Source organism: Carassius auratus, chromosome 45 (assembly GCF_003368295.1).
Source record: "Carassius auratus strain Wakin chromosome 45, ASM336829v1, whole genome shotgun sequence".
NCBI classification, from domain to species: Eukaryota; Metazoa; Chordata; class Actinopteri; order Cypriniformes; family Cyprinidae; genus Carassius; species Carassius auratus.
The window spans coordinates 17488562-17510040 of record NC_039287.1 but is presented as its reverse complement, the minus strand read 5'-3'; the positions used below and the strand labels follow the sequence as shown (position 1 = coordinate 17510040).

General features: G+C 41.9%; 1 protein-coding gene across 7 annotated transcripts in view; it reads right to left on the bottom strand.

Moving 5' to 3' along the window:
- lama2 (laminin, alpha 2) overlaps positions 1-21479 on the bottom strand; it is a 176130-nt gene that overhangs the window by 37644 nt on the left and 117007 nt on the right. For 5 of the 7 annotated variants that reach the window (XM_026233847.1, XM_026233849.1, XM_026233848.1 and 2 more), the window contains 13 exons: positions 17841-18018; positions 17254-17390; positions 15509-15745; positions 14997-15140; positions 13060-13236; positions 12184-12369; positions 11913-12031; positions 11060-11177; positions 9598-9732; positions 3048-3172; positions 2877-2963; positions 2497-2690; positions 63-205 (listed from right to left, as the gene is read on the bottom strand). In XM_026233847.1, coding sequence (XP_026089632.1) covers positions 63-205; positions 2497-2690; positions 2877-2963; positions 3048-3172; positions 9598-9732; positions 11060-11177; positions 11913-12031; positions 12184-12369; positions 13060-13236; positions 14997-15140; positions 15509-15745; positions 17254-17390; positions 17841-18018 — 1980 coding nt within the window. The remainder of the gene's footprint in view (positions 1-62; positions 206-2496; positions 2691-2876; positions 2964-3047; positions 3173-9597; positions 9733-11059; positions 11178-11912; positions 12032-12183; positions 12370-13059; positions 13237-14996; positions 15141-15508; positions 15746-17253; positions 17391-17840; positions 18019-21479) is intronic. The other 2 variants (XM_026233850.1, XM_026233854.1) reach the window with 1 other exon arrangement.

Genomic DNA, 21479 nt, shown 5'->3' with positions numbered 1-21479 from the left:
AAACAATACTGTAAACTACTTAAGCATAGATGCTAATTAGCAGAAGATCAGTCCTCACTCACCTTCAGCTCCTCCGTCATGTTCTCGTATCGATACAGCACTCTGTACGGCAGGGGCAGGGGCAGAGTCAGATTGACGCTGCCAATCAAACGCAGCAGACGCTCCATGTCACGAATCAAGAGTCCCGCGCAGTCGTCATCACACGCTGGAAACACAGTCAAGATTCAACACATCAGACTCGAATAGTAACACATGCATCCCACAGACAGCACTGTACATCACACTGCATGCATGCATCAGATGCCACCTTACAAGCTCACACAGAAAAAAACTTCAGATATGCATATGCATGCTTAGTTAAATCAGTAAAATCTAAAGCACTTTAACACAATCATCATTCTTGCAGCCCTATACTGAGACATTAGTCACACAGGAATTACACACTTGAGCTACACTAGCAGTCCATTTGTACATTTACTGAAGTGCAAATTAAAAAGGAGTGCACATACTTGTACTGCATTCATATTTGATAAAGGCATGTGCACAGGATGAGTGTGTGAATGTGTGTGTGTGTTTGTGAGTGCACACGCTGTCTGAAAGGACAACCATGTTAACGGCCAAGGATGGACAGGTCCTGGGGCAATGCTGTTAAACAATGTTACTGGCCTCTTTTGTCTCTGCTATCGTCATCCAGCATCCCTCCATCGTCTCCATTCACCTGCTCGTGTCCCCGAGCACTTCTCTCTCTCTAGATTAAACGTGAGCGAGGTGGAAACTCAGGGGAGCAGGACTTCTCAAGCGTGAAATTTAACACAGACTGTGAAACAGCTCCTGGCAGCCTATTATGAGTGTTTGACACGCCACGAGCGATAGCGGGAGGAAAGAAAGACACAGACCGGCGCGTGGCTTTCACTGCGGACGCAAAACACTGCTCAATTTAACCTCTTGAAAAAATAGAGCTATTAAGATTTCCTGTGAAGATGTCTTTTCATGCAAAAGACTGAACGAATAAATGGAAAGAAAAACCCTGCACTGGAGAGTTCATGAGAGCAAAATCTGAATTATCAATCATTACAGCAGGGTGGTGCCTCCATATTAAACAAATTATTTTCACCCATTCCTCAGTGTATTTTACTACAACAACCTAAAATGTACATATAGCTTAATGCATTAACTCTGACAGTCTAAAGGAACCAGGATAAACATGAAGGAAAATACGTTTTTAGAGTCAGACGCTGATAACCGCATGGTGCTGTGAAATCTACCAGGTTTTCTGGCTTTACATGACTTCTGACACACCAACCCCATATTTCCAAGTCATTTTGTCTCATAAATCTAATGCTAACAAGTTTAATATCCTGCGTTCATACTTTTAAAACTGTATGTACTCTAATGAAGTCAAGCTGTTTGAGTTGTATTACGTTTTTATTATTATGATTATTAAATGTTTTTTTTCTTCAGATAAAAAAAGTCCAATAACAATCTGAACCTGATACTTTCTAATTAATGAAGCATACAGAACTTATTATTATTGCTATTATTGGATTAATTATATTGTTACATTCAATTATTATTATTTTACTATTTTCTTTTTTACTATTTTTTTGTAATACAAATAATTTGTATTGTAAAAATTAGACAGAACAATAAAAATACAGAAATATATACAGAAATGCTATTGCACAGTAAAAAGTAAACTCATTTTTAAAAAAATATAACAATTATAGTAATTGTCATCATCAGCATCTCACACGTGCACACACACACACACACACACACACACACACACACACACACACACACACACACACACACACACACACACACACAAAATAATTATTTAAAATAATAAAAATATATCTACATTATATATTACTATTGCAATATTATAGTAAGTATAGTAAATTATATTGTACAGTAATTATTTTAAATTTGTATTATTTATTTATATACTTCTTTTAAAGAACAACTGTAAATTACTACACTAATATAGTCATGTTGACCATGCTTCTCAGGTTGGAAAATACATATATATATATGCACACAAAGACAAAATTACATACCTGACAATGAATGCTGGGTTATGAAGCAACACACACAGAAAAACCCATGCATAATTACCCAATCCGTCCATTCAACCAATTCAATTATCATAAAACACATAATTGCTAAAAGAGCTGATTTCAAACCCAGTGGTGGGAAGCAGGTGTCTAGCGCAGCAATGCAATCTGATCTCTCCTAGCTGAGAAAATGATCAGTCAACAATTATACCACAAGTAAACAGTAATTTTGTGAGGGGAAATCTGAGCATGTCTCATTAAAATGTTGTTTGTTTTGGCTGCATCTCATCTCTGTTATTAGTGTCTGTTTAAGAAACAAAGACACAGAGGAATAAAACCGATCAACCTAGCTTAGTTAATCCTATTCAGTAAACATCACAGCGGTGGCAGAAGTGGTCAGGCTCTTGTGTTGTGTTAGCGCAGCGGTCATACGTACACACGATGCCCTCGGGGCCACACACATGCCTCTCCATGCACCGGTCACACTTCAGGCCGCTGGCTCCAGGACGACACTGGCACTGTCCGGAGCGCGGGTCACACGCTGTGGGAAATGAACTGTAGGGATGGCACTTACACTCCTCACACCGGCCGCCCAACACGCTCGGCTTCCCGTGGAAACCAGGGGCGCACCTGCGCAGACCCGAATCACATTCAACACATCATGAGAGCGCTGTTAAACAATTACTATTTACACTTAAAACTTGACTCACATTCAAGACTGCAGAGCAAAACGCGTGCTCATTTCCAACACTTTATTGACAGATTGGGCCATGTAAGTAATGACTTGTTTTACATCATTTAGAAATATGTTCTCACCTTTCACAGTGTTTTCCCTCGTAGCCTTCAGGACAGGCGGTGCAGCGGTAGTCATTAAAACCCTCCGCCTGACAGGTGGGACTAAAGCTGAGAGAAACAGTGTGAAAGTTAGACTTATCACAGCTAAAGAGAGAGTGTGTGTGTGTGTGTGTGTGTGTGTGTGTCACATACTTGTTCTCCTGGTTGAGGAGTGGACAAGCACAGCGTTTGCAGTCGTCAGGAGAGCCGCGCATTATGCCATAAAACCCTGCAGCACATCGCTCACACTTATCACCGACTGTGTTATGTTGACAATTCTAGAAGAACAGAAAGCATAAAAACACTTTTAATACTTTATAACATGTAATAATACTGTTATAGCTACGTCTGTCAATTTGATGCATTTAATTTAAAGGCCGTGTTGCAGGGTGATTTTTTTAACGAATTTGTGCAATATGCTTGTTGGTAATAAACATTTAAGCTGTTATTCATTGCATTTTATGTTGTTGGGTATCACAAAACGGAATAAAATACAAAAAACTAGGTACTATCTTACTGTGGTCTCCTTTCCCCCACAATGCATTGCATCACGTTGGGGAGAGAATTTACCAAAGCCCGCCTTGAGAGCATTGAGAGTGACTAGAGAGACGAGTAGTAGACGAGAGTATTCAGATAGCGCAGATTATATAATAAACAGATAAATACATCGATATTTATAAATAGATAGACTAGATATATAGATAGATAGACAGACAGATAGATATCGACCAACAGCGACCCAAACTTCCCTATAGCACAAGCTTTTCAGTGCAGTTTCAATGGGACAGCACTGCCCACACAAGCTCCTGTCAAACACAGCGACAGACACGCGACTATGTTTGCATAAACATTTTCACCCGGAGGAAGAGATAAACGCTTAGAAACGTCCATATAGGTAGCATGATGCCTTCTATTTCTAAATGACAAAGACAAAGTTTATCAGTTCTATCACACTATGACAAAGGTTACTGGTACTTATCTGAACTAACGTCATGATCACTGCCACTAGATATAAAAAAACGTTGATTTTTCACTCTGTGCTATTCAATTACAGTAAAAAATGTATGTGTCGTTATTGTGCACTGCTGCTCGTAGACTAGCTCCAGTGCTCATTGCTGCGATGCTAAATAATAGCAAATTACCAGGACACTTCACCAACTCTCCACTCATTCTCCTCGGACCATGCATAGGTTTTGACGGACATCAGTTCTTGGCAATTCCTCATTTGGCCTCTCACATCTGGCAGGTTCGAAATTACCATATTTTTCGGACTATAAGTCGCACCTGAGTCTAAGTCCCATCAGTTCAAAAATACGCCATGATGAGGAAAAAAACATATATAAGTCGCTATAAGTCGCATTTATTTAGAACCAAGTACCAAGAGAAAACATTACCATCTAGAGCCATGAGAGGGCGCTTTATGTTTTCGGTGTAGGCTACAGGAGCAGTGAGCAGCATTAGAGCGCCCTGTGGCGGCTGGAGACGGTAATGTTTTCTCTTGGTTCATTTCTCTCGGTTCATGTCAAATTAATTTTGATAAATAAGTCGCACCTAACTATAAGTCGCAGGACCAGCCAAACTGTGAAAAAAAGTGCAACTTATAGTCCGGAAAATACAGTACACGGCTGCGGGCCATCATACATGTTGGCTCTTGCCAACTCTTCCTCATCCCAGTCAGTCGCTATAAAGTTAGTTCTGATGCTGCGTTCCAGGCTGGTTTTTGAGCTCGTAATCACTATTTCATACCACGACTAACGACTTTGTACCATTCCAGGCAAGTTACTCCAAACTTTCTGAGCGCAAGAAATTGTAGCTAAATTATTTATTTTATTGCAACGTTACATTGACCTAAAATCGTTTATCAATGTGTACCACTTGCATAAACTGTCACAGTGTCTGGGTTGTTGTTCCCCGGGGTTCCACTAGATGTCCTCCTTCTCACGGTGTCTGTCCCAGAGCACTTCCTGTATCCTTATATGGTCACCTTCCTCCTTGTTACGTAATTGATTGTTTCCCCCACCTGTCTCCTGTTTCCCCATTATCCTTCTGTGTATAAATACCCAGTCTGTCTTAGTCTGTGTTACGGAGTCCTTGTTTAATGTTATGTTATTTCATGCCCGTCATCCTTGTCTTGCCTTGCGTTAGTGTCTTGTTTATGTCTGCTTTGATCTTCTGGTTTTGACCCTGCCTGGACTGTTTACCCTTTTGGATTATCCCTAATAAATGACGTACCTGCAAATTGGTTCCTTCTCCTGTGTTTCCCATAACACATTACGTGACAGAAGGACTCCGTCAACATAGGAACCAGCGGTATGTCAATTTTCCGTTCCCCAGCCAAGATGGCGGAGAGGCGGGTCAAGTATCTTCGGTTGACCGCCCTCCGTCAAGAGGGCAACGAAGTGGGTGCCCTGGCTCAAGTGTTCTGGTCCCTGGCTGAAGGCCTGGGATACAATGATGCGGCCCTTAAGGACCACTTCAATGGCGGCCTGGATGATCCAGTGCCTCAGGCAGAGATGGAGCAGTTGGAGATGCTGGAGTTCTGGGAATTCGTGCGCTACCTGCAGTTTCGGTGTCGGTGGAATGCCCCAGCCACTCCTGTCTCTTCCGGCAGGGTGGCCGCCAGCCCAGCGCCACAGCACGAGATGGCCGCCAGCCCAGCGCCACAGCATGAGATGGCCGCCAGCCCAGCGCCACAGCACAAGATGGCCGCCAGCCCAGCGCCACAGCACAAGATGGCCGCCAGCCCAGCGCCACAGCACAAGATGGCAGACTCAAAGCCTGAGTCTCCAGATAAGGTGCACAATGCTGTCCCGGAGGTAGAGGCGGTGCACGATGCTGTCCCGGAGGCAGAGGCGGTGGCCAATGCTTTTCCGGAGGCCGAGGCAGTGCCCGTTGCTGTTCCAGAGGCCGAGGCGGTGCCCGATCCTGTTCTGGAGGCCGAGGCGGTGCCCGAGGCTGTTCCCAATGCAGTTACCGAGGCGGTGCCCGAGGTAGAGGCAGCGCCCATTGCTGTTCCAGAGGCCGAGGCGGTGCCCGAGGCCGTTCCCGAGGCAGTTACCGAGGCGGTGCCTGAGGCTGTTCTGGAGGTCGAGGCGGTGCCCGACGCTGTTCCAGAGGCCGAGGTGGCACCTGATGCCGAGGCGGTGCCCGAGGCTGTTCCAGAGGCCGAGGCGGCGCCCGATCCAGTTCTGGAGGCCGAGGCGGTGCCTGATGTCGAGGCAGCGCCCATTGCTGTTCCAGAGGCCGAGGCGGTGCCCGAGGCCGTTCCCGAGGCAGTTACCAAGGCGGTGCCCGAGGCTGTTCCAGAGGCCGAGGCGGCGCCCGATCTAGTTCTGGAGGCCGAGACGGTGCCTGATGCCAAGGCGGCGCCCGATCCAGTTCTGGAGGCCGGGGTGGTGCCCGAGGCTGTTCCCAATGCAGTTACCGAGGCGGTGCCCGACGCTGTTCCAGAGGCCGAGGTGGTGCCCGAGGTCGAGGCAGCGCCCATTGCTGTTCCAGAGGCCGAGGTGGCACCCGAGGCCGAGGCGGTGCCCGAGGCTGTTCCGGAGGTCGAGGCGGTGCCCGACGCTATTCCAGAGGCCGAGGTGGCACCCGATGCCGAGGCGGTGCCCGAGGCTGTTCCGGAGGTCGAGGCGGTGCCCGAGGCTGTTCCAGAGGCCGAGGCGGTGCCTGATGCCAAGGCGGTGCCCGAGGCTGTTCCAGAGCCAGGGCCAGTCACCGAGGACCCTCCAGAGCCAGGGCCAGTCACCGAGGACCTTCCAGAGCCAGGGCTAGTCACCAATTACCCTCCAGAGCCAAGTCAAGTCACTGGGTGGTCTGCTGCTCCGTTCTGGGGGACTCCGACGTTGACCACGTGGACGTGGTGGTCTTCTGCTCCGCCCTGGAGGGCTCTGACTTTGACCACAAGGCTGTGGTGGTCTTCTGCTCCGCCCTGGAGGGCTTTGACTTTGACCACAAGGCTGTGGTGGTCTTCTGCTCCGCCCTGGAGGGCTCTGACTTTGACCACAAGGCTGTGGTGGTCTTCCTCTCCGCCCGGGAGGCCTTTGACTTTGACCACAAGGCTGTGGTGGTCTTCCGCTCCGTCCTGGTGGGCGCCTCAACAGGTCCTTCAGGGATTTCTGTGGGTTGTTTTGGGTTTTGTTATCTTTCTGTCTGTTCCCCTCAGTTTGTCTGGCCCTCCGTCCCTCCCCCTGTACCTCCTCCGGTCCTCCTCCCTCCTGGTCTCCCTGTTTTATGTTTTCATTTCTGGTGTTTGTCCCCCATGTGTTCCTTTTCCGGCCCTCCGTCCCTCCCCCTGAGCCTCCACCTGTCCGCCTCCCTCCTGGTCTCTGTGTTGTGTTTTGTCTTGGAGCGTCTGGGAGCCGCTCCGTAGAGGGGGGGTACTGTCACAGTGTCTGGGTTGTTGTTCCCCGGGGTTCCACTAGATGTCCTCCTTCTCACGGTGTCTGTCCCAGAGCACTTCCTGTATCCTTATATGGTCACCTTCCTCCTTGTTACGTAATTGATTGTTTCCCCCACCTGTCTCCTGTTTCCCCATTATCCTTCTGTGTATAAATACCCAGTCTGTCTTAGTCTGTGTTACGGAGTCCTTGTTTAATGTTATGTTATTTCATGCCCGTCATCCTTGTCTTGCCTTGCGTTAGTGTCTTGTTTATGTCTGCTTTGATCTTCTGGTTTTGACCCTGCCTGGACTGTTTACCCTTTTGGATTATCCCTAATAAACGACGTACCTGCAAATTGGTTCCTTCTCCTGTGTTTCCCATAACACATTACGTGACATAAACACTGCGTCCATGGGCAGTATTATCGTAGGGGCTGCCATCGTTGTTTCGCGTGCTGTGTGACCTCGGAACTCAGAGTACATCGATCTAGTACGAGACACGAGTTCACAGGTGGGAAGTCACAGGTTAGACTGCCGTTCCAGTGCACTTTCACTGGCTTAAGGTTGGAAAAACACTGGTCACGGGTTGCCTGGAACGCTGCATCATTCTAGACTGAGGCTACCTTTCCTCGACCTCTCCCCAACATGACGTCATCACCGAGTTGCTTAAAAGAAAAAAACTTTAATACCAAAAACGTAAAAAACTGGTCTTTAAGACCATTTTTGAGACATTTTAAAAATGAAATACATATCTTGAGTGATTTATGTACCCATTAATCGAAAGTGGTGGTTAACCTGCAACATGGCCTTTAAACCATTAAAAAGGTTTACTGCACAATTAAATTATTATGTATTGACTTTCTGGCAGCTCACAGGAAGTGACGGCATCCCGTTATAGTAATTCTGTCTGAACTTAGAGAGGCCAATAATAAAAACAAAAGCCATATCATATATCTCTTAACACTTTCAATCAAAAGTGATAAACTCACATTAGATTCTTTGATAAGCATCTAATTTTCAATTTTGACCACAGATTGTATCTTTATCGATGTGTTCTGAGGATTGTTTACAACTAAACCAATCATTACCTAATCTTTTAACCAACCTTTCTGGCTTTTCATCTGTGACATCGGAGCTTATTTTCATTAATAACTGCCCTAGTCAACACTGTAAGTACAGCTAAATCTCAATCTGTAGGATCACGTGTATCATTGTTTTATATCATCATATCATCCAGCCCTAAAACTGCTCCATGTTAAAACACTGAGGCATTTTTAACAGCACAACTTTCTGTAAACCTGCTTCGAAACAATTCCTTCAGTCTGCAGTCAGTGAAAACACACTTACAGAAAGAGCTGAATGGAGTGCAACAGAACATCAAACAGAATTTAAAATTTTTAAATTTAAAATGCTTGATTGACAGCATGAGTTACAGCATATAATCACACTGGTAAGACAACAGCTTAATTTCATTACACATACAATCAATACAAATGTAGCTTTTCAAGAAGCACGTAAAGCTCTCTCTTCATCTTGTGAAAATGCAACATTAAGAATAGAAAGCTGGCCCCAGTAAAGAGATTTGCATTTCACAAGTTGCCCAAGTCTCACAACAGGAATGAGCTGAAATACAGAGAGGAAGAGGCCCAGAGGAGCGCCAGCTTTCAGAGAGGAGTGTAATCAGACTGCCGAAGTTGAGCTTTACTGGTGCGTGTCGCCCGGAAACTTCCATTAACTTCCCGTGTACCTCAGTTACTCAAATTACCCCCCTACACACTCGTTTACCATTTTCAATTTGCCAAAACCCGTAAAATGCAAATGATATTGCTATTAGCATGCATGCAATTGAACACAGAAGAAAGTCTGCACAAGCTGTTTGGAGAACAGTTCAACTGATGGACTCGACAGACCTGAATCTTCTAATGTGTTTTACTTGCACCTCTTTTCCATGAACACGATGCTGGATCCAGTCTGGCCAAATATACATCTCCACTGCAGAAAAGCTGGTTCTTGGCAGCTGTTTTGTCATCGTTTGGCTGTGAAGTCATTGGAAATGCAGGCCGTTTCTGAGAGCGGCTCTGGCCGAAAACTGGCTCCAGCACCGTTTAGATTTAGGAAAATGGGTTTTGGACAACTGTAATCTGCGATGGTTTATTGATACTGTTGCTAAGTGCTTTTGACTGAACATCAGCCCAGCAATGCCACTTCAACTCTACTGTACATACCAATGGGAGACACTCACTCAAACTGATCCAATCAGGGGGGACGTGGTCCACTTAGAGGAATGCTGCTCATAAATGCTCTTATTTAGGGTGTATGTACCTGGCAGACGGCTGTTTCAGGATCACACGAGTCACTGTGTCCATTGCACTGGCACCGGACACAGCTGCCAAAGCCCGCTCTGGACGCAGCTCCACCGGCGTGAACAGAGAGCCTGTAGAACCCAGCCGCACATTCCTAATGAGACATCGCACACAGTTATTTACACAAACACACCATACGACATCAGCAAGATTTGACAAAATCCTCTTACAATACAATAACATATTCATAATATGAATGTGAAACTAAGGAATGTGTTAATTTCAACTAAAAATGGGAAACCTTTTTTTGTGTTTCGGCCATTTAGTTACATGACAACAGTGTTCTAGTTGCCTGAAAATGCACATTTTTGAAAATTGGATTTAAAGTGCAAGTTTTTGAAAACCTGTTATCATCTTTGTGTAAACTACAAAAATGCAAATATGTGAAACGGAGACATCCTGTGTGTGGATATTATATATGTGATCAGTGATCAGTCTATAGGAATGTATGCAGGTGCATAGTGTTCCTTTGCTAATGTGTTAGTGGCGTTCGGATATGACACTACTACAGTTAATGTGTAAAAATGCACGAGGTTACAGACACATAATGCTTGTCATTCAACTAGTAAACAGAAACGTGCTGCATATCCACAGCAAATATGGTTACACTGAAGACATCATGTTCATATGGGAACAAAATAGCCCTCAACCGCTGAAACCATAGCAACACTCCCTCTCACCCTCCCTCGTCAAAATTAATCGCGTCAATTTAGTGCACCATCTGTTCAGGGCGAACTTGCTAAACGCCTGTTTAAAAATACTTTATTAAGCAGAGTATGAGGTGTTTCAGAGTTATGGCCATCTGTCTCACGCGGCCTCGTCCAGCCTGAACGTGAACGAATGACTCTCGCTGATCTGTAATCAGAGTCTCGCACGCTTGAGCTCGTTACAGATCCCACACGAGCGTTCGTGGGAGGAGACCGGCGGCGAGAGAGCGTTTTAACACATTAACAGTCTGAGACGCAGAAACACTGGCTGTAATGAGGAGCGCTGTGCAGCGGTGCATCCAGCTGTTCGTCTCGACACACTCGGCCTGTTCTTCCAGAGCTGTTGTGATTCTACAGCCCTGTTATGAAAGGGCACGTCAGCACCTTTCAGATCGCCTTAATTATTGTGACAAGGACGTCACATTTAATCTATCTGGAAACTGCATTACTGGGACTTTTGGTACTGTTATGAACAACAGATTGAGTTTATTATGTGGATGAAGCAATCTCAGCCATGCTATGTAATACATATAAAACACAAAGTTTTCATGAAAATGTGTGTACTTACTATTTTTAATATGACGTTGACCTATGCTCTATTATCTGATTAATATTATGCTATAAAATCTGACCTACAGAGAGTTGGATAATATTGGCATTTATGACACATGTCTTATCACATTCTTCCAGCTCTCAAACATCAAAAGCCTTTACCTCACAGGAGAGACCGGCGTATCCCAGAGGACAGTCACATTTCTCAATCTGATGGGCGATTTCACTGTCCTTTGAGGGCGTCCCCACCTCAGCCACCTCCAAAGTGATCTCCGAAATCCTGCACATCACACCAGTTCACACACACAAACATATGAGCTTCTGCTCCTTCATAACGCTTTTTATATTACCAAACATATTGCAATTTATAAACTGTTAGAACTTATAAAACAAATTATTTCCAGTGTTATTTTAGTACTGTATCACATAGAATAGTTTTTATTCATATTTTGAATATTTATTGTCATGTTTCTGTTCTGTTGTGTCTTGGTTTCTCTGCTTTCCAGTGTTCCCTCGTTTGTTTCTATGGTTTTTGATTTATTAATTAGTTTCACACACCTGTTCTGTTTCTTCTTAATTGGCCTGTTCTAGTATTTAAGCTCTGTCTGCTCCTTAGTTCACCATCTGCTGTTATTTGGATTTACGTTGATGAGCACTTGATACTGTTTGTTTATGGACTTGTTAATATTCTCCTGGATTTATGATTAAAAACTCCTTTTGAACTCTACTCCTTCGTGCGCTTGATTACACATTTATGTTTCTTTCCCTTTTTTTATTTGTATTGATGGCTACAGTATATCGTTTTTCTTAATTATTATTATTATTAAATTGTTTTAGTTATTTTATTACAAGTTAAACCAAATGAAAACGAGAAATGGTGCCACAAGAACTAGATGTAAAAAGTTTATTTTATTTTAAGATTTATTGTTTTAGTTGTTGCTTTAGTTAACTATAATATCAAGGTTGCTCCCCGTAACTTGACCAGTGTTTGAAATCCGTGCTTGAGATCAGTTACCTGCTGTGTCTCATGACGCTGCCGTGCGAGGCCTTTATTAGGATATATTCAACATGAAACAGCACGTCCATGAAATCCTCACGAGACATTGGCCTGTCATCCTTGTGTTTCCATTCGTGCTGCAAAACATCAGTGTTTTAGTGTATGGTTGATGTAACTGTGGTAAATGAGATCATGTGAATGCAAACACGGTCGGCACACTGGTGTAAGTGATGTGCTGTTTCAGTAAGCGGGGGTGCTGACTGCTGACTCTCATCTCTGATTGGCTCACCTCTGTTATGTCAATCTCGTGACGGGTCAGCTGGCCAATCTGAAGTGCTGGCATGTGGCGGACCATGAGCTTGTCCTTGTTGGGTCCGCCCTTTATGATGACCTGGGGCTCGTAAGAGGTGCGGCCCGTCTCATCACGAGCCTCGTAATATATGGCATACTTCAGCTTCCCACCATAGGCTGTTATCTGAAAGAACAACCTCCAAATGGTGAGACTTGTTGTAATGCTAGCTTGGCCTTGAAATTCTAAAATATATTTTTTTATATAATTAAAACAACTGGACTGTACACTTGCATTCAAAAGTTTGGCATCAGATGTATATATATATATATATTATTATTATTATTAGTAGTAGTAGTAGTAGTAGTAGTAGTAGTAGTAGTAGTATTTTTTCCATATTTTTTATTATTCAGCAATGCTGAAAAATGCTGTTCTTTTGAACTTTTTTTATTCATCAAAGAATCCTGACAAGTAAAATGTGTCACAAGCATTAAACATTTTTACTGACCACAAATCTGCCCTACAAAGCAAAAAGGCAGTAACTACGCAGAGTGCAGAACTGAGAAAAATGACTTAAAGTTATCCTGTCATCCAGCCTAAGTAGTTACTGTACAAACAACTACCACTTTTCTCCAAAATGACACACATTTCAGATAAGATGTTTTGTCACATAAAAAAGATGCCTTGAATGTCATGAAATTGCCAATAACAAATTTTTGACCAAAAATGCAGTTACTGCCTTTTTGCTTTGTAGGGCAGAAATCTCCTGTTATCACACTTTTGGGACAAACATGCATACACAAATATATGCATATGTGTATTTAACGTATATAAAATAGAAAGAAAACAGCTGAAAGATGTTAGTGGCAGACTGACCATGGAGCGTTTGAACTGTTTTGGCAGTCTCCAGTAGTACGGCTCACTCAGATGCTGCTGGATCACATCAGCATTAGCGATGATGTCAGGATGCTGGAAGCTCACACCCGCTGTGATCTCCTGATGACTGGATTTGTCCACAAGAGGAAGAACGGTCTGTTCTGGCATCAGAGTCAGCTATAGGACAGCAAAAGATGCATCCAAGTCAATCAGATGAATTAACTTAAATAAGACCTGCGCTTTAAACTTACAATGTCAACATGAAATGGCATTCACAATTTAACTTCAGAAATATTTTCTAGTGAAACTAATGTAGATCTAATCTAATGTAGATGGGATTGTGAGAATTTGGCTCCAATATTATTACTGGTTAATGCTCACCCACACAGCAGATGTTTGAGAGGTGGAGAAAGTTATTCCTCTTAAAGAAAGATTCTGAAAACATTTTTTTTTTTGTCATTAGTGCTCCAGAAATTTGTATTAAGTAAGCAGAGTTAAATTGCCATGCAAAATAGTGTATCAGTTTTGTGTTTCAGCATCAGTGTCTTTGAGGATTTATTTGTGTGTGTGTGTATTGAGCGGCATATTTTGGTAAATGTGTATGTGTGTGTGTGTGTGTGTGTGTAAGGAACTCCACAGGGGAGCTAAACTACCCTCACATCAACACACAATCTCACGACTCACTGATTTAGAAAAAATCTCTTTTTCCCATAAATGAGCTAAAGGATTCCAAACTACTCTTTCGAAACTTAGATTAACTTTTGGTCTGCAACCTTTGTTCAATTCTTTGATGATTTCATCACATTGGAAGAGCATTCTTGAGCCATATTCTGGTGTTTTTCTCCATGGATATGCTGAGGATTAAGATGAGTTTGTGAACATGAACATGAAATCCTTATTAAAAACAAACAAGGGGCATCTCTGGCTCTGTGCATCAGTGCTTTCTCTCTATCTTTGTTTCAGTCTGCTCTGCTGTTCCTGCACACTTAATTCTGTCCTGGAGGGAGAATGACAGCTAGGAGGCACTTGATATTTATTAATATTTACTGTTTCCCTGGTAACTGGAGCATCTCAGCCCTCCTCGGGACAAGATGATTAAGAAAGCCATCAACACACACACACAAACAGACACGTGTCCTCATCTTATCCACACCATCACAAACAACCATTTAAAACATGTCCTTTGGCTAAGAATAATAAGCACTCATAATTCTGTATATAACAGCCAAAAAGGTTTATAATAATTGAAAACGTTCATACTTTAAAGACAAACATTTGAGTAACAGGGTTGGATAGTTTATAGTTGAACCTGACACACTGTAAAATAAACTGTGATTATTTACTTTTTCCAGCGTAAAAAAAAAAAGAAAATCAGCGTTGCTTTTGTCAAATTCAATAAAATACTCCCTTACAAGGAGTAATGAGTTTGTTCAAAATGGGGAACTATATTATGTGTTGAATAATTAAATTTGAATGGAGAACTAAGAGTTCTCTTCTTCCTCTGCACTTATCACCTGCGGGGTACCTCAAGGCTCCGTTTTGGGCCAGTTTCATTATATATTTATATTCTCCTGTTAGATATACATTTTTGGAAACACAGCACCTCATACTATATTTTGACAATACTCTGATTCTACTAAAACTGAGTTCTGAGTTTTCTATGGTAAAAAATATTTAACCAGAAATTGCTTTATATAAGGATGAGATGTTAACCTGTGTCATATGTCCTATTGGATAAGATTTACGATGCTTGGGAATCACATCCAATTCAGTAATTAAATATGGCAAGGTAAAAAAAAAAAATATAAGCAAAATACTTATTAGGTTTCCTATAGTAAATGGAATATCAGTTCAAGATATTTCATCAGGTGTTTAAGACTGACATAAATATATTACTGATAAAAATGCCATTATATGACTTGTATGTGTTTACTCACCCTCATACGGATGAGTCCTGTGGCATCTGTACATGAGCTGCTCAAGCCGAAACAGTAGCACTGACTGCAGCCTAGTGGATTCCTGTGACTGAGGCCGAACGAGCCCACCTTACAGCGGTCACATTTCACTCCCTCTACGTTAGCCTGAACACATACATTCACATTAGTACTGTGTGCACTGTTTTACAGCTACCTTAAAGACCAAGGTTGCATTTCCCAAAATACACCATCAGTATCTGTGATCTTTACAGTCTAGTTTAGGTGTACCATGCTTTTGGCATATGAAGCCCAGGACAGTTTCTCTCACAGCTGTCATGTGGGAATTATAGTTTTATCAGATTAGAGCATCATACAATAATTCATTGGCAGTGCATTTCTATAACCCTAATTATCATTATGACATGACAGTTTTGCTGAAAAATCCCGTTGATCACAATTTACTTTTCAACAGGGTACAGCCGTGGCTATGTCGGATGAATCAAAGTCGGGTTTCAAGTTCTATATGTCATTACCTTGCATGAGCACTGGCCACTTCTGTCTGCACATGCGCAGAGACCAGACTCTGCATCGCAGGTGTCCAGTGACGAGCCTGCCGCTGAGCACTGGCAGGAAATGCATTGTGGAAAGTCTCTGTAACCCAGCTTACACTCGTCACATTTCTCACCCCTGAACTGCTCATGGCACATGCAGCAGCCTGTGTTCACGTTACACTGCTGCGCCACAGACCCCAGTGCGTTACAACCACATGGCTACAAAGAAAGAGATAAAATAACACATATATAATTCAGAATATCATGCATGATATTTAATTAAAATGGCATTCACATTCCCTGTATGTGATTGAACACTTTTGAAAATGAGGATCCATTCTGAACCATGAAATGTTGTAAATTCTGATCATCAAAGGAAGGCAAGGCTGAGCACTTAATAGAAAATAAGTCAGAATATGCTGCAATTTTCAGCACTGCCCTTGGCTGCCTCTCTTCCTACCTTAAGGCGAGATATTTTTCCACTGAAATTGAAATTACTTTTCTTCCTCTACATTTATCACCTGCAGGGTACCTCAAGGCTCTGTTTTGGGGCCGGTTGCTTTGTAAGAAGTTAATTGTATGATACCACACAACTGTAGTTAATTCTGTGTACTGACAAATGCAACAGTAAAAACCTGTTACCTTAACATATATGTGGAAAAGAAAAAAAAATAATAACAATGCATTATACTGTATGTAGCCTTACTGTAAAAAACTCAAATTTATGATTTTTGCAATTGAAAGCTATGAATTAATGTATAATTTACAATGAAAAAAGGAAAAGGACATTCCCAGAGGTCCCTGAATAAATCATCAATTATCATTATATTTTATTTAAATAGTTCTGTTTCTCATTATTTTTGTTATCAGTAAGTACACCTTAGTAAAATGATACATATCCTGGCAATTTTCTGCCAATAATCTAATATGTTTAGGGGAGCATGGGGTAAGTTTAATTAATTTGTGTTTGCTGGTTGATCGCTGAGTATAAACTGGTATTTTAATGTGATATTAGTTTTTCATGAATAGGCCTATGTATGTCCTGAAACAACTTATTTTCTCTTATCTTGAGGACCATATGTAAAATGGCTTATCTTACCCTACTCTCCCTTAAGGACATTTCCTTTGAATGGGCATTACCATAAAACACAACACAATGCAATGCATGATTCAAAATACAGGGAAAACACCTGAGAAATCAATATGAAAAATCCCTTCATATTACAGCACAGACCTTTCTTAGAGTGCACATTTGGATGTTTTGTGTGATATTTTTTGTTATTTACTTCATGTTCTATTATTTATTTATTGCATTATTTAAGTGTTGTGCATTGCCATGATTGTGTTTTGTCTTTATTTGCATGATTCTCTGTATACTTTCCAGCTCAGGGCCGATCACCATTAGCCATTATACAGTATATGTGAGTATGTCAGCTCAGTTCAAAATGTTGCCCCGAGGATCCATGTTGGAACCAGGTAGAGGGTAAATGATTAGGCAAAACTGTAACTACTTTTGTTTATTGTGATATCAGAACAGGTGTATCATTATGTACCTCACAATCTCATCTTCTATTGTCTGCTGCTCTGCAACATTAACTCAGAGATTCACCTCAACCAGATTTTACAGAGGATGAATAATAATGTTGTTTGGGCAGAAGATAAAGATACACATCCAGAGCAGACAGAGTGATGCCGTGGCAGTGTGAGGAGAGGAGATTGAGACGTACCTTGCAGCCGCTGCTGATGTCGTGACCCCAGTGGTTGGGCGCACATTTGTCACATCTCTCTCCCACGGTGTTGGGCGGACAGATACACTGACCTGTGTTAGCATCACAGTTATTTCCCACATGGGCACACTGGCACGCTGCGAGACAGACAGAAACAGAGAGCAGGTTAATTGTGGAGCGCAGCTGAGCAGCTGTTATAAATGTCAGCGCCGGCTCTCCTCTCTGCTGGAGTAATATCAGACGCTTCGGCTGGAAGGAGATGGGCAAATTTACACACCATCCCAACAGAGAATGACGATGTTCTTAATGAAATGAACACCGCAGATGAATACTGTAGCGCTCACAGGTCAGGCTTGTTGATGTCCACATTAAAAGCCATTTTCTGAAATGTGAGCTGGGGGGTTAAAAATGTAAGAATGTTTATTCTTAAGTGAACTGTGCCTTTCATGTTTTTCCTATCCTATGGATTTACTGTTCTATTTTTTGTACAAATAAAAATCTAAATGCACGGGTGAATCTGGAATGAATTACAGAGGCACACACATGGCCTCATATCATGGGTTGGAGGTTCGGAGGTGAATTCTTACGTGTGCAGCCGCCTTCCTGGAAGCTGAAGTGTCCGGAAGCGCAGCGGTCACACTTCTGTCCCGTCACACCAGGCTGACAGCGACACTGACCGCTCTCATCACAATCAAACGACTTCGATCCGAATGAACTGCAGTGGCATGGGACGCAGCCTTGAGCGCCGTGCATGTGTAAACCAGACTGGAGAGACAGAGAGGAGACAGTGAGGAGGGTTAAAACAAGGCCATGTTCTGAGTGATGGCTAGACTATTCTGCACACTACTCTCCACAATTAAGGTACAAATACAAACCCGATTCCAATAAAGTTGGGACACTGTACAAATTGTGAATAAAAACAGAATGCAATGATGTGGAAGTTTCAAATGTCTATATTTTATTCAGAATACAACATAGATGACATATCAAATGTTTAAACTGAGAAAATGTATCATTTTAAGGGAAAAATATGTTGCTTTTAAATTTCATGGTATCAACACATCTCAAAGAAGTTGGGAAAGGCCATGTTTACCACTGTGTGGCATCCCCTCTTCTTTATATTACAGTCTGCAAACGCCTGAGGACTGAGGAGACAAGTTGCTCAAGTTTAGGAATAGGATTGTTGTCCCATTCTTGTCTAATACAAGCTTCTAGTTGCTCAACTGTCTTAGGTCTTCTTTGTCACATCTTCCTTTTTTATGATGCGCCAAACGTTTTCTATGGGTGAAAGATCTGGACTGCAGGCTGGTCATTTCAGTACCTGGATCCTTCTTCTACGCAGCCAAGATGTTGTAATTGATGCAGTGTGTGGTCTGGCATTGTCATGTTGGAGAACGCAAGGTCTTCCCTGAAAGAGACGACGTCTGGATGGGAGCATATGTTGTTCTAGAACTTGGATTTACCTTTCAGCATTGATGGTGCCTTTCAAGAAGTATTAGCTGCCCATGCCACACACACTCATTCAACACCATACCATCAGAGATGCAGGCTTCTGAACTGAGCGCTGATTTCAGAATCAGAAACAGATTCAGAATGAGCTTTATTGCCAGGTGTGTTTACACATACGAGGAATTTGTTTTCATGACAGAAGCTCCGCAGTACAACAGAATGACAGCGACAGAACATAAAACACATAATAAAAGAATACAAAATACAAAAAATACAAATAAGTAGGTAGGAATGACAATATACAAAATGACAATTGTAGGAAGGTATATTACAAAAAGCAGTTATGTATGTACAGGTATATTATGTGCAAAGATTTAAGTGTATACTAAGTATGTGTGTTAGATAAATAAAGTGTGTGTGTATATAAATATAAAGTGTAGTGTGTTCGCCGTTATTATCAGCTGTTCATAAGATGGATTGCCTGAGGGAAGAAACTGGTCCTGTGTCTGGTCGTTCTAGTGCTCAGTGCTCTGTAGCGTCGACCAGATGGCAACAGTTCAAAGAGGGAGTGTGCTGGATGTGAGGGGTCCAGAGTGATTTTGACAGCCCTTTTTCTCACTCTGGATAAGTACAGTTCTTGAATAGATGGGAGAGTTGAACCCTCTGTAGTCTTCTGAGGTCAGATTTAGAAGCTGAGCTGAACCAGACAGTTACTGAAGTGCAGAGGATGGATTCAATGATGGTGGAGTAGAACTGTTTCAGCAGCTCCTGTGGCAGGTTAAACTTCCTCAGCTGGAGAAGGAAGTACAACCTTTGCTGGGCCTTTTCATGATGGAGTCAATCTGAATGTCCCACTTCCAAAAAGAACTTCAAATTTTTATTCGTCTGACCACAGAAAAGTTTCCACTTTGCCACAGTCCATTTTAAATGAGCCTTGGTCCAGAGAAAACACCTGCGCTTCTGGATCATGTTTAAATATGGCTTCTTTTTTGACCTGTAGAGTTTTAGCCGGTGACAGTGAATGACACGGTGGATTGTGTTCACTGACAATGTTTTCTGGAAGTATTCCTGAGCCCATGTTGTGATTTCCATTACAGTATCATTCCTGTATGTGATGCAGTGCTGTCTAAGAGCTGAAGATCACAGACATCCAGGTTTTCAGGCCCTGACCCTTACACACAGAGATTGTTCCAGATTCTCTGAATCTTTGGATGATATTATGCACTGTAGATGATGATAACTTAAAACTGCAATTTGTCTCTGAGAAACTCCTTTCTGACATTGCTCAACTATTGTTTGCTGCAGCATTTGGGGAATTGGTGATCCTCTGGCCATCTTGACTTCTGAGAGACACTGTCACTCTGAGAGGCTCTCTTTAAACCCAGTCATGTTCCTAATTGACCTAATAAGCTGCAAATTGGTCCTCCAGTTTTTCCTTATATGTACATTTATCTTTTCGGGCCTCTTATTGCTACCTGTCCCAACTTTTTTGGAATGTGTAGCTCTCATGAAATCCAAAATGAGCCAATATTTGGCATGACATTTAAAAATGTCTCACTTTTAACATTTGATGTTATCTATATTATATTCTGAATAAAATATTAGTTTATGAGATTTGTAAATTATTCCATTCCTTTTGTACTCACAATTTGTTCAATGTCCCAACTTTTTTTGGAATCGGGTTTGTAGATTTAGAAAGCAATGTAGGCACAACTCCCATATTTTTAGAGCGAGAAATATTACATATGTTGGAGAACAGGGGTTTTTCATCTGTAGTTGACCATTAACTTTAAAAAAAAAAAAAATAACACAAAATTTGACTTAATACAGAGCATCAAGCTCATTTTTTTGCACCTACTCATGGAATGTGCCATGTTTAGTTATGCAACAGTAAAATATCAAGTGCAAAATTATGTAAAACATCCTTCAGTGACTCAAAGACCTTAATAAAGACAGCACAGATCACAGCCATGCAGATATTACAGATCAAACCAAACCACAAAACGAGTTTGTGCTCTGTCCCCTTTGCACTTCAACTGACTGTTAAAACATTTTGAGAAGTAAATGCCAAAAAGATCATTTTCAAAAATGATCATGCAGTGATGATAAAGCTGAACACACCATGTGGATGTGAAGTCACTGTGGCAGCCATTGCAGTAGGTGATTGACAGCCATCTGTCTGCTAGGAACAGGTGCGCTGTCACCATAGCAACCACTGAGAAGTGGTCCTGGCACAGACTGTCAGTGGCACCCCATGGATGCCAGATATATGAGGACACACACACACACACACACACACACACCATGCAAAGCTGTGAGCCAAAGTAACACAACTCTCCTCCAAGAGAACTCATAACCATGTCTGGTGCTTTTTAAAGACTACGAAAAGACAAACATATAAAAGAGCACAGCATTTAACAGTGCCATGTGCTTTCTGAGCACGACAGACTCTCTTAAGCGCTACTTAACTAATGTTACAAGTAAATGTATAATTAAAAGCTAAAGAATATTATGTTACATTCATCTTAAAACCAAAGTATGTCTTAATTAATGTATATATGTTTTGGTATCTTTCATTAATAACTGTACACAAGTGTTCTTAAGCATGCAGAAAGTTTCTCATGCAAAACCTCTGCACAAACACAGTTGCATGTGGATTTGTTCTTGATCTTCAGTTAAAGCAATAATTTGAGAAATCAGATTTTTGTAAGAGTAAGAGGTCACTATACTATAAAAAAATACCATAAATCAGTATTGAACTCTTGTTCATAACAGTT